The sequence below is a fragment of the Melanaphis sacchari genome, unplaced genomic scaffold, assembly GCF_002803265.2.
Source record: "Melanaphis sacchari strain LSU unplaced genomic scaffold, SCAv2.0 Contig0_pilon_pilon, whole genome shotgun sequence".
Lineage (NCBI taxonomy): Eukaryota > Metazoa > Arthropoda > Insecta > Hemiptera > Aphididae > Melanaphis > Melanaphis sacchari.
In genome coordinates, this window is record NW_020270366.1 from 13,150,051 (window position 1) to 13,164,500 (window position 14,450).

Here is a 14,450-nt window from a genome sequence, read left to right on the forward strand (position 1 = left end):
ACTGATTAATTTAAAATAAATTATAAGTACCTTAATAAACTACTAGAAAGATTTGATGCGATGTCAACCACACGAGGGTCAATGATACATTTTCCTGTTGCCTTTTTACAAAATGCCTTTGAAATAGACATACTCGTATTGTATAATTTATTACTTAACTCAATTGAAGGACATGACAAAATATACGTTAGTATAGAAATAGCATTAATAACGCAATGTGCAGGTAAATTTTGTGAATTTGTAAAAACCATTTTTATAATGGTTAAAACTTGTGGTATATTGCAGATTTCTTGAAGGTTTGTTCCTTTCCTAAAATCAAGTACAATAATACTCAGTAGTATAGTTGTTTTACATTATATGTTTAACTTAATCGTGTAGTTACAAAAAATATTGCATACTTTTTAATAATTATTGCCAATAGTTGAATTAAATCAAGTACTAAAGCATCGCTAGTTCTTATTAAAAATACAAGTGTTCGCAATAAACTATTACAAGTATATACTACATCATTTCTTTTGTAAAATAAATCATTGTTTGATAGCATCCATATGCATAAACATATACTTCTAAAATAAAATAGTTATAATTTTCTAATTATACATAACTAATATGATACTCTTTTATACATTTTCATAAATAAAAAAAATAGATGTTAAATTTAATTATTTACTGTATTAACGGAGTATTAATTGAAAGTAAAGGTTCACACAAAAATTGAATCATATCAGCATCTAAATATGTTTTACTGACTAGATTGAACTGTTTTGGATCTTTTAAACTTCGAATCATAAATTGAATACTTTTATCCTGTTAATTGAAACATTGAATGATGATCATGATATTACCTTAGAAATTTTTATATTTACAATTATATTATATTTCTTTTTAATTAAATTTGACCTATTTTAATTGCAAAAGCTTAACTATATGTAGTAAATAACTATTATAACTACTTTAGATAAAAATGAATGTAAAAAAATATGTATAAAACAAACGAAAAAGTATTTTTTTTATATATTTTTGCAATGTACCCTAGGAAAAAAATGCAATTCATTAAAATTATACACATTATAAAATTTTTATCAAGTTTATATTTCGATAAATATAATTATTAATTATTAAAATGAGTATATTCTGTACATACATAACTAAGATATATTTTATACTGTGCAATAATATTTAATAATATAGGGCCGCCAAAATTCCATAAGAAACAAATATTAATATTTTAATTTTTTAAGATCGAGGACAGATATATGGTGGTTAAATAGTTAAACTATTGATTAAAAACGATTAAATAATAAATATACCTTTCAATATATACATAAAAAAATTAGTTTATGTACCTATATACTTACCTATGTTCTTTATTTGATTGCAAACGAATATAGTTATTTCAATTTATTAAAGTAAATCAATATAAATTCGTTGGATTGAAAGATACGATTATCATAAGAATATAAACGAGTATATATATATGTCTATACTCCATAGTCATAAACTACTTTTTATCCTGGAAAAATTAAGTTAGAACCTAAACTTTAAGGGATAGCTTACACATAAATATTATCTTGAAAAACAAAAAATCTAGATTGTTTATTTTTAATTGTCATTAGTTACAATTTACAAAGAAAAAAACAGTTATAGTTTAATTTGGTTTTATAGTACTTTTTTAATAATGTCATTCTGCTGGCTTATGATTCTGTCCTAATTTTCTAGTGAAAAAGTTAGAATGTTCGGCGTGACTTCACATATATACTAATAGATAATAATCCATTGCAGCGCTGTAGTTCTAGGTCACCTAAACTAGGTGCCACTGATTACTAATATAATAGGTACTCGCCTGTAGTACCCATGTCCTACCCCTACCTAAATATTACTTTATATTACAAATATTTAACTTTTAATCAATTTACATACAAAATAAAATATTGCATTTTATATTCAATGTAATGAAAATATAGGCACACACGAATTGCGTACCAAGCCAGGACGCTTGTACAATAAGCAAAAATTTTTTGAATGAATTGCGTTTAAGAGAAAAATCCTATTCAATACTAATTTTTAACTTTTTCGGTATTTATATTTGTGGGTATAAAATTTTTTATTATTATTTAATTGGTTTGTTTTAGTTTTTTTTTAATTTGATATTCTTTCTTATATCGGTCCCAACACATGGAATTTTTCAAGATAATTTCTCATAAATATCGTAGTATCGGCTTGCATATTTTTATAACTTCTAAAAATAATATACTTATGTTTGGGCGAGAAGAATAAAAAGAAAAAATTATTAAATATTGAATTAAAAGATCTTATTTGTACACCTCCTTCTAATATATATTATGTACAAGAAGAACTCAATTTAATATTATTAACTGTTAAGTTTAATATTGTAAGAATAAATAACTTCATAGAAAATATATTTATAAAATTAAAAATTAGTTTGGAAACAACATCATAATTATGTTCAAATTAAACTTAAGATACAATTCGAAGGACACCGAATGAAAATAGAGTTTATCTCCATCTAGATTTATTTCAAGATTATACATTTTTTATTGCAAATTATAATCAATATTAATTACTTAGTCCGTCAATTCAATAGCCCATATATGGCTTTGGTATTTATAAGATGTATCACGGAAAAAAGTGACCTGTATCATAATATTCATAATATGATAGTATACCTTAAGGGTAGTTTTTCAAATGCGTCTCGAAATGAACTCTTATTTTAATGTTTTAGATCTGAATAAGGTACCTTAGAGTACGTCCCAAGAAAAAAGATCATAATTTGACGAAGCCGAGTATGTCCTAGTACAATAAATTATAGTTACCCTAAGTACACCATGAAGAAGTGAACTAGCTTACACTTTAAAAATATTTGGTTATTATTATTTATTAAATTATTTTGGCTTACAATCATTTTTAAAATACTGGATGACATATTTTAAAATGTTTATAATTTAATATTATTTATTTAATTTCGTTTGATTTTTCAATACCATAATTTTCACATAATCGAATCCGATAAATCTAGAAATTTGCTCAGTTTGGTATTTTTTTTAGTATCTTCAATAAATTTAACTTTATCTTATTGCCTGATCTAATTTTTTTAGATTCTTGTATGATAAAAAATTTGAATCAAATTTTTCGTGCATATTTGATTTTTTTAATATTTCGAAGAAGATAACATTATTTCTGAATGATGTTATTTACTAAGACATACTCAAATGAATCATAACGAACACCGTATTTCATAATTTTGGCACGTTAACTATCGCCAGTTTACCGGTAAATATTAGGTAAACCTAAATCAAATAGGTCAATAAATGTATTATTTTAATGATCTAAGATAGTAAGTAATAATAATAAATAGCATTACGTGAATATTTCATGTATATCATATGTATTTGATGTTTAATATTGGTATAATACCTATAATTTTTTTTTTCATTAAAAAGAAGAATTTATAATATACAGCATATGTAAAATAAGCAAATCGGATATAATATAAGATGATAATATAGTATGAAAAGAAAGGCTGTCTAGTGAAATAAATTAAAAATTAATTTGTTAGAGTAATGTCACATATAGACACATAGTTCATAGGTAGATGCCGTAGAAATATACAAGTTTTAGTGGCCCGGGGATACTAAGCCATATTTATTTAAACTTATTTATGTCATTATTTATATATAAAAAAATAATTTGGCTACCATTAATTATTATTGTATTAACATTTTTGATAAATTATTTAATACTGATTTGTTATAGCCCCGCCGCGGCGAGTGAAAACTTTATAGCCTCGTCACTCAGGTTTGTTATAGTCCCGCCATCCATATAACAATAAACATATCATATAATTAATATAAAATAATGAGTTTATTTATTTATATTTATTAATCTAATAATTCAATGACATGAAAATATTTTTTTTAAATATGATTATGTTAAAAATGTATAAATAATGTGTATAAAAATGTTTATGGTTTCTGCTATTCCCAAAATTCTGCTACATCTTTTAAAATGGTGTCAAACAGATCACTGTTATTCAGTTTTGATCGCCATATAAATTCAGCCATGTAAGAATCTAAAAAATGTCTGTCTGTTCCTCTACTTTTATTGTTGCCCCATTTGGTAGATTGAAGATTATTAGGTATCTAATAATAATGGTACGTATTTTCCGTTGAATTATTTTATAATATCGGTAATATTATTAAATAATTGATTATTAAGTATCTAAGAGTAATGCTATGTAATATGCATTTTCTATCAAATTATTTTATATTTATACGATGTGTTTATTGTTACATGGATGGCGGGGCTATAACAAACCTGAGTGGCAAGAGTAGACGAGCAGTGTAGGTAGGAGTATGGTACCAATTTTCAAAAAGAGGGAGAATAAATATAAATGGTTTGGTCATGTTATGAGATTATGTGACTTGGATATGCAAATAGAATGGTTAAAGAAATAAATATAGAATGGCAAAAGGGAGAGTATTACCAAAAAATAAATAGACAGAAAATAACTAGTGAGAGTAATATTATGAGGTGAAGGAGACCTACGGAGGTGTATGACAAGGGTGGCTGACTTCACATATATGTTTTAAAGTGAAGAGTAAGGAAAAATATGAAGAATCGTGTTTTAAAAAAATGATGATTTACATGTAAAATATTACAGCCTATATAAGTATTAACGTACTGTTATAGTGTTATAGAAATCAAAGTATTACACTTTTTTTTAACAATTAACTAATATAAACGTAAAAGGTATTTTTGAAATAACAGGTATCTATAAAAGACATCAGTAACTAATAAATATTGTTATTTATAACCTTAGCCATCTTTGCATACCTACCTGAAAGACTATGTTTCGCGACAGCAACATTTTTTTCAATTTGATCGTAATCACTTCCATTTCTACACTATATATAAAATAATATATATTATGTTGTCAGAGGGATCGTCACGGACAAGGGTATTGTACAACACACTTACAGAATATCACACTTAATACCTTTATAAACATGTATATATCAAGAAATTATTTTTAAAAATTTAAACGTTAAGAGAAAAATAAGGCATTAGCGTCTAGCAAAAATACACAAAGAGAAATAATGGCCAAACTTTGGCGCGCAATAAAATATATTTAATCTACATTATAGGTATTATGATAATAAACCAATTGAAGTATACCTACAGTAGAGCACTATAAAAAATTAACCTAACCTATCCCTGGTTAGTCTCATGGAATAACAAGTTTAATTTTGCTTTCGACGAACGGTCGTCGTTTTTCTTCCATGTACTAGCGCGCAGTCCATACAATATCAGTTGTTGTTTCTTATCAAACGTGCAATTTTTCTTTTCAATGTCGTCCGCAACGTTCACGGTCCGTCTTTCTTCTTTATTTTTCTACCGGAGCGAATGTTTTGTTCGGTACACTGTTTTATAAACACACATCCCCGCCGAAGAAAGACGACCGTTGTGCGTACACCATACTAAAATTAAATGTGGTGTACAAGACGTGATTTCGTTAAATAATCGATTTGATTTTGAACGCAATTCGTGGACAACACAAATGATAGAGTTTCATAAACTTTGAGCCTAAACTCGGTTAATGGGACATTTCAACGAGCACCAAGTGTTCAGAAAATGTTATCCTACGAGTAAGTTATAATTATTATTATTATTTTTTAATCATACAGGTTAACTAAATTAATAAATTACTAATATACCATACTTTGTTAATGTAATAATTAATCATTCAATGGATGTGTATGTTCTGTGAAATAGAATAATAAATCAAGAAGATACTGCCATAATAAGAGAAGTCTATGACAATGACAACTCGCAAGAAATGTTTGAACAGGAATTGGATAATGCCTTAGAGGCAGGCTACAAGTATATTATTATTGAACCAACTCAGTTGGCTGATGAAACTGTCAGATGGATTACTGTTGGCAATTTTCTTTCTCAAACAGCTATCATATCTAGTGTTTTGTCTGCAGGAACAGGTTTGAAATTATGTTCAATTAGTAGCAGTTTCTTAAATAAGCTATTTAAATTATTGTCTACTATAAATTTAGTTTAGTACCTATCATTAAAACAGAATTTAAACATTTAGTTTAAATAGAGAAATAGGAAACCATAATTTATTAGAACTAAAAGTTCTATTATCTTAATAAGTCAACATTTTGTGTAATTAATCAAATAATATTTTAATTATCTAATTAAGTAGTATTTATACATTTACATAAAAGTAAATAAAATAGGTTTAAAAATAAATAATTATAGATTATTTTTCAATACTTATATAGGAATATACATATAATCTAGGAATTTTATATTATGTTAAGTTTATACAATTTGTTATTATTTTAATAAATTTTACTTTTTTATTTTATTTTTTTTTACACTAATATTAGCTCACTTTTGGACTTCCAAGCCATTTTTATATGGTCCCTTGTGCATGGCTTCGTTTGTATGCACTGGACTATATATGATCTCTTGGCAGTTTGATCCATGCTGCAAGTATCAGGTGCACAAGGACCCAAGATTGAAATCACTCCAAAAGGAAGACAACACTCCGTCATTACCAGTGGTTATAGAACGTGGCAGTGATACCAAGAGGAAAATTGTACACACTTCAGTAACAGTAGTGTCAACTGCTTATTGTATGTGGAAGCTGTACGAATATTGCAAATAATCTTTCAAATTGAGATCAAATTTTTATGGGAACATGATGGTTCAAGAACAGTCAGCACATTTTAAAATTATATTTTATATATGTATACTTGATTTTATTTTATTTACCTACCAACTTATGATTGTATGTACCTGATAATGTTGAATGCCAGTGACTGAGAGATTTCCTTCTTGGGTGTAAAGCATATAAACATATTAATCAGACTCTATCTACATTTCATCTTTAATGAATTAATGAATAATATAAATAATATTCAATGTAAATTCATTGTTCACTGGAAATATTATCGGCTTTAATTTGCGGTATCATATTAAAGAACTTGAAATGTAATTTTATAAAAAAAAATGTTTAAATACCTATTTCCATCTTTAACAAGTTTTAAATTAAAATAATACATTTATTATTAGGTTATAGAAACATACTGACAATTATTAAGTCTTATTATTTGTTTTATATAAAATAATAATAGTAACTATTGACAAAGTATAATTTCTATTTTCCTAATATTTAAACATTTTTAATTATCCTAAATTTTAATCACTGACTTAAATTATATTTTTAGAATTCTTATAAATGTTTGTTGCTATATAAATCATTAAATTGTTCAATAAGTTAAAAATAATTTAAACTCAATATTATTTTTCATCAATTAAAATTTATTATTATATATAATAAGTTAAATAATTAAAATCTTTATATTTGTGGAAATAACTTCTTTATACACTTGATGTTTATGGACGAGTGAACGGATATATCTCAGGCATCTAAATAGGTGTAAAATGTTTTAGCACACAGATTTGATCATGTTAAATATTGTCTATAATTCAATAATTACTAACAATATTAGATCATGCTAAAAATTGCCATTAAAATAAAAACAAAACAGTAATGTTTTATACTCGTGACGTGATAAATTATTTATTTATTATTTTTATTGTTAATTAATGCGATAGTAATATTATATTCTTTGTTGTTCTAAAGTTCTTTATTGTAATTTAAAATAACCGTGAATTATCAAATATGTAATAGTTAAAAACTTAAAGAGTCAAAAATAATTTTATTTAATTACAGAATATTGTAAAATAAAGATACTTGTATTTTATAAAAGAAAATTAGGTTTCATTTTAAAGGCAACAAATTAATCTCAATTTCGATCTAATATAAAGGTTGTTCTAAAGGTTAACTAATATCTAAAAACTACCTATAATCGTTCTATAGTTTAAGGTGAACGTGGCATGCCAAAGTATAAATGGAACATAATATTTTAAAATAATCTATTGAGGTTAAGTTGTTTTTTTTATGAATATAACATACTATATACTTAAATATTACTCCCTTGTGGAAGTAGATTCACAATATTATGTTGCTATAAATTGTAAAATTATGAATGATCAAAATTACGAATTCCATTGTCTGTTTTTTTTTTTTTTTACAGACTTATTTAACCATTTATGAATAGACTGAAAAATATCACAAAATAAATTTCTCAACATTTTACAACTGGCATAAAATATTGTATGTGATTTATTATTATAAGATTATAATGTTTAGAAAATAAAACAATATTAAAAATTGTATATCATAATAAATTGCATTCTATAATTAATTAAATTTAGTGTTTAAGTAACTTTCGTAAAAACAAACTTTCTATAACAACGAATTTTTGATGTCAAGAACAATGGACGTTTTATAGTTACAAGTATATGTGCTTGATATTTTCAAAATAAGCAACATGGACAATAGTAAAACAATAAAATAACCTACATTTATACACATATAATTTGTTTTATTCTATCAGAGAATTTTTTGTCAATAATAATTTTTTTTTAAACATTAAAACTAGACAAGAATTTATAAGATATGTTAAGCGTAACAATTACATGAGAATGTACACTAGTTTTCTTTTTGTAGGTTTCAATAATTTGTTTACCATTATAATGTATCTACATTTATGAAGGCTACAAATAGTTCAAAAAAAAAAAAAACAACAATAAAGATCTAAATTTATCCTCATAAATATTTGCACACATTGAGTTATCATCTACAATGGTATAGTTTCTTAATCATTTAAGTTAACAATCTAATATTAACTGACTAAAGAACGTTATTCTAAAAATAACTAAAAATATTTAACAGTACATAAGGTTTTACTATATCAACAACTCACTATAAGTATACATAAATAATTGACAGAAATCAGAAGAACTACTTATAATATATGTATGAGCTATATGAGATTTCTAAAATGTAATTGTCGATACGCTGTTGTTATTCAAATTTGTATGTAAATTATAAGTGATTAATTATAAAAAGAACACAAAATGTGTAACAAACAAGCACCATTTTAAGCAACAAAAATGTATCAACAATAAAAAAGTTATTTTATAAAAAAAAGGAGATCATTTAAATTATAACATAATTAAACTTATTGTTTGCAATACATTTTGTGTGAAATAAATTGGTAGTAATTAATAAACTCTATACCTAAAACAATATTTAAAATTTAAATTTATGTAAACCTAAGATGTAATAGTATTTAAGGATTATACAATAATAATAATATAATAGTAAAAAATGTTATACTACACTAATGGTAGCAGTGATCGTAAGTAGTGGTGACGTGAACTTTATTTATGAAGCATATATAATTTAAATTTTTTGATTAAAGACACAAATTCCTATATTTTTAATTTACAGTACAAGTGAAAATAAATTTTCTTTCAATTTGAGAGAATGTCTCATCAGTATGTGTTGTATTTCGTTTTATAAGTAGTAACAGCATAGTCTCGTTTAGCTTTGTTAATTTTAATATTAACATCAAATTTAAATGTTATTTAACTTAAATGTTTCTGTAATCTTTTAGAAATTTTTTTTTTTTTTTTTTGATATTTTATGTCCAATAATAAATAAATTCACTATAATATTAAAACTAAATAGATATAAATTTACTGTGGTTTGCAGTTCTAAGATGAAGAAAAAACATGTAAATGAGACATTCGCATAACTTTAAATACAATAAATTGTCAAGTATGGCTATACCCCATTTATGCTTTTTTTATAACACAAACAATACTTCATGAAAAACTATTTCATGTCACCACCGACTATGAGTTATCAATTTTCTATCTTAGTTAATGATGCACAGTAAATATTTAAAAAAACCAATGGTGTTTTAACCCTATCTTAGTTTAAAATTAAAAGCTCATTTTTATCATTTATTTTTCAAGCTTAAACAATTAGTTTGTGAAAATACTAATACGTATCTAATAATTTGTTACTGATAAAATTATTTCTAATATCTTCAATCATCAACAAAAGTGCAATAAATATTTATATTAATTATATATAAGAATAAAAGTACTTCACAACTTCCAATGTAAAATATTATAGTGCAAAAACAAAATATTTTAAATAATAATCAATATTAATGAAAAATTCTCTTATTATTATTTTAATTTATAAATTATTGACAGGAAAATCATGATGCAATTTTATGAGTTATAACTTATAATAATGTAAACAATGATTTTGATAGAAGAGTGGGTACATTTATTTGTTATTAAATAAGTAATTAAAATAGTTTGATTTAGAAATCGATAAAGAAATATAAATAGGGAATTTAATTAAGTTGAATTTTAAAACTAATTATAATTTTATATTTAATTGTGCATTATAAATAAATTAAACTGTGAATTTAAATTAAATAAAAATTCATTTTGTACGTATTTTCTTTAAATGTTGACAATGATTTTTTAAATAATGACAATTGACATTTATCCATAATATTTAATTTTTCTTTTAATGATAAATTATTATGAAACACATAATCACATAAAAAATTAATTAAATTATCATAGTTTTGTTTATTATTACTCTAAGTTTTACTTTTAATTAATATCAACTATATAGTATTCTGGCAATTTCAAATGGAATCAGATTTATACCACTTGTTATATCAATATTGATCATACTTAATAAATCACAAATTATGATATTAATTTGTTTCTTTTAGGGCAGTTTTGTACAATTATACTTATCTAAATAATTCAATTATGGCATTTAGTTTTAATAAGTAAACAATAAACATTGTACAAATTTAAGATATACAAATTAAATAAATAATTTATGCCAAACTGTGCATCACTAACAACTAGGTATTTATAATCAAAAATACAAAATTATAAGTACTCAAAAAATAATAATTAACAGCTAATATCTAGAAATCTAGTTGACTGACCTGGCTGTTTGTCAAATGTGAGATTCCCGTATGCCGACGATAACGGGCTGTAGCCGACGCTCGTCCGTCTGATGGCGGGGAATCCTTGAATCCTACATTTTCTGACTATTTTGCTGGTCAGCCCTATATTTCATTAGCCAAAAATAAAACCTTGGCCATACATAACGTAGGCCAATTGCTAAACGAGCATACAATGGAGCAATGATGACCTCTTGTTCATCGTTAACAACAGCGTCTACTATTCGTTGAGCAACATATTCAGCCGAGTATCCAGACATTGTAGATTCATCCATAACTGCAAAATATAAACATTTAATAATAACATATTACTACTATTTTTAAATAAAAATTAATATCAAATGAAAACGCCTACCACCATATTGTGATCCAGATCCAGTCAATGCATTCAATGACAAATTTGTTTGAATGTGCCCAGGGCTTACAACGGTTACTTTTACTTTATGATGTGATATTTCAGCTCGGAGAGTATCAAAGAATGCTTGTAAAGCATGTTTAGATGCAGTATATGCTGATCTAAAAATAATATAAGCACATAAAATTAATTTAATATTTTCAAATTGTCAATAAAAAAAAAAAAATATATATTATTTACAACATAACCAAGGTTTAATATCTGTATTTCTTACACAAAAGTATAATAAAATAAGTAATCTGTAATAAACGGTTGAAAAATTAATTTAGAAAAAACTTTTTTCAAAAATTAAAAAAAAATAAAATATTTTTGATAAAATTATTATTTACAAGGAAAATATACCAAATAATATTTTAAAGTTCATTCATTAATAATGTACTATTGGGATATTTTTATATTAAAATAAAATATTTGATTATTTAATTCCAAAAGTAGTCAAAACTACACTGTAGTATATCAATGATTTTATATTTTAGTACCTAACAATAAATATAAGTAGAAAATACAAAACCATATCATATACAACAAATTATATTTGGGTCAATTTTATTTTTATTGTTGCTTAGATAAGCGGTTTACATAATATTGTAAACCGTATGCCATTGGTAAACTGCATATTTGAGCAGCACTTAACAAATACCTCTTTACATGAAGACTTCATTTCGACCAAATTATAACTCAACTGTGCTCAAAAACACTTTCAAACAACCTAAATAGATGCCTCAAATAAAAATGATCAAAAAATCTACTCAATGTTATCTAAATTTTATTAAGTTAATTTACATTTAACTCTAATTTGAACTTTTGCTCCTTAATTTTCTATAATATTTATCTACCCTCAAATTTACTTATTTTACATATAGTATAAGTTGTAGATATTTTCAAAAACATAAATAAGAAACAATATATTTCAATTAAAATTTAATTTAAAAATTGAAAATAATATTGATCAGCTAAATTTATCTTTACTTATTAAAAATAAACAACAATCTTAAGTCGTAACCAATATTAATTTTTGATTTAACATTTTAATTATGATTTTATTTGAATTATTCAACATTTTCAATTGAAACTACAATTTTTATTAAGTGTTGAATAATTTAAATTTCTTGTTAGGTTAATATGGTAAATTATAATAATTATAATCAATGGAATATAAATATAACTAAGTAATATTAAATATTTTTATAATTTGTGAATTGTCAAACACGAATTAGTACTAGGTATATATTGTAATTTTAAATAATATTATATTACCTAAATGGAATAGCAATTTTTCCTTGAACACTACTAATTGCTACTATATGTCCACTTTTGTGGTGAATCATACTAGGCAATATGGCTAAAAGAGAATATTAACATATTAACATTAGTTATTACAGTTCAAATACTAAAAATTGAGAAAATTCAATTTTTTAAATTTTTTATTTACCTTTAGTTAAAGCAACTTGGCCAAAATAGTTGACCAACATTACTTTGTAATCTACTTCTGCCATTGTTGCTTCAGCTCTACCTCTATAGCTGATGCCAGCATTGTTGATGAGAATATCTACACGACCAAAAACTCCTAAAACTTTTTGACTAACTACTTCTATTGTTGATTGGTCAATAAGATCCAAGACGAGAATACACGGTTTGTTAACATTCTTAATCTACAAGAATAATTAAACTTGCAAATAGAAAAATATGTTAAAATAATAAAACTTTTTAATTACATCACTTCGGCTTAATAAATCATTTTTAACTCGTTCTAATTCATTGCTGCTACGTCCCGTTAAAATTAGTGCACAGCCATGGGAATAAAACTCATGCGCTAATGTCTCACCTAATCCAGAACTGGCACCTGTAATAAGTACAACCTAACAAAATAGTTGATTATTAAAAAAATATTTCTGAAAATGATTAGTTAAGATAGATAACCAAATAAAATTTAATTTAGCTCATTTAACTAGTTAAATTTATAATATGATTGCCATATAAGCAATAGGTACTTATAATAATTCACTTTTAATTTAAATATATTTGATATAATAGTATGATGCTATGACAGAAAAATTCCAGTGTAAAATACAAAATTTTGAATACTCAATAAGCGCAGACTTCTTAATAATTAAATTATATTATTAATAGCATTTTTTGTTTCTGTTTCTGATTTTATACAGCTAAATCTTCATGAGTAACAAGGACCTAGTGTCATGCAGGTCTTCCATAAATAAATTTAAAGAAAAGAAAATATTACACTGTTACAATATATAACTAATATACTTCAAAAATAATCATAAGTTACAAATTATTGAATCAATCAAATAAAAAATCTGGAAGAATGAAAAAATAAATTAATACCAGTGTACAAAGTCCACAGCGATCAAAGGAAAAAGCTAGGGTCGTATAAAGGTCATAGACATTTAGTAGTACAACAAAACTGAAAAACTGATAGTTAAAACGTTTGGGTTTACCTTTGAGTTGAGTGTGCGATATCTGTTATTGAAACACTTCTTAAGTACATAAACTGACATCGGTATTAGGATTGGCAGAGAACAACAAACGTACTGCCAGGCAATCGGAGTGGCGTGAACGTCAGACATCGCAATGGCGTTTTTGATATTAGTCGTTTATAGTTAAAAAATAATAAGTATCTTCAAATTGCAGACCTTGTCGACGTCGAGTTCCAAAGTAAATCTGAAACGACACTATATAGTTAAAATGTAATGCTTGCAAACGAACAAATTGCATACGGGAGATAAATTTAATTTTAAATTTGTATTCAATTTTTTATTTACTTCTCGGATAAGAGCAATCGAACTGATAACGACAAACAGTGATTACTAATATTGCAACGCCAGTGTGGTTAACCGTTAACGTTCAGATTTGACCTGCACACTGCACAGTGATGACTGACGGACGTGCACGTCCCCTAAATAACATAAGCATAACTACATTTTATTGAACGGTAAGTAAATAAATAATAAAAATAAATATTATCGTATAACTATATAATTTATAAAAAACAAGATATATGATTATTCAATATTAATATTTAACGGTCCTATTGCCCGATGCACGAAGCCACGAAT

The 14,450-nt window shown here is 24.9% G+C and overlaps 2 protein-coding genes across 3 annotated transcripts; one reads left to right on the top strand and one right to left on the bottom strand.

Annotated features, from left to right (window-relative positions):
• The first annotated feature begins 5,351 nt into the window (after nt 1-5,351).
• On the top strand, nt 5,352-6,793 carry LOC112592087 (transmembrane protein 11, mitochondrial). The gene is made up of 3 exons (XM_025336067.1): nt 5,352-5,666; nt 5,794-6,014; nt 6,426-6,793. The coding sequence occupies exons 1-3, from the start codon at nt 5,653-5,655 to the stop codon at nt 6,704-6,706; spliced, it is 516 nt and encodes a 171-aa protein (XP_025191852.1). The 5' UTR covers nt 5,352-5,652; the 3' UTR covers nt 6,707-6,793.
• Nucleotides 6,794-9,164: 2,371 nt separating this feature from the next.
• On the bottom strand, nt 9,165-14,172 carry LOC112604132 (dehydrogenase/reductase SDR family protein 7-like). Of its 2 annotated transcripts, none has more exons than XR_003115208.1 (7): nt 13,833-14,150; nt 13,092-13,235; nt 12,809-13,028; nt 12,634-12,718; nt 11,317-11,477; nt 10,944-11,238; nt 9,165-9,190 (listed from the first exon to the last, which is right to left on the bottom strand). XR_003115208.1 is itself a non-coding variant. In XM_025353030.1 (7 exons), exons 2-7 carry the CDS (start codon nt 13,959-13,961, stop codon nt 11,036-11,038), a joined length of 942 nt encoding a protein of 313 aa, XP_025208815.1. In that variant the 5' UTR covers nt 13,962-14,055; nt 14,157-14,172; the 3' UTR covers nt 10,626-11,035. The 2 variants fall into 2 exon arrangements, 1 of the variants encoding a protein (XP_025208815.1); XM_025353030.1 differs by lacking the exon at nt 9,165-9,190 and adding an exon at nt 14,157-14,172 and having other exon boundaries at nt 10,626-11,238; nt 13,833-14,055.
• Between the last annotated feature and the right edge of the window lie 278 nt (nt 14,173-14,450).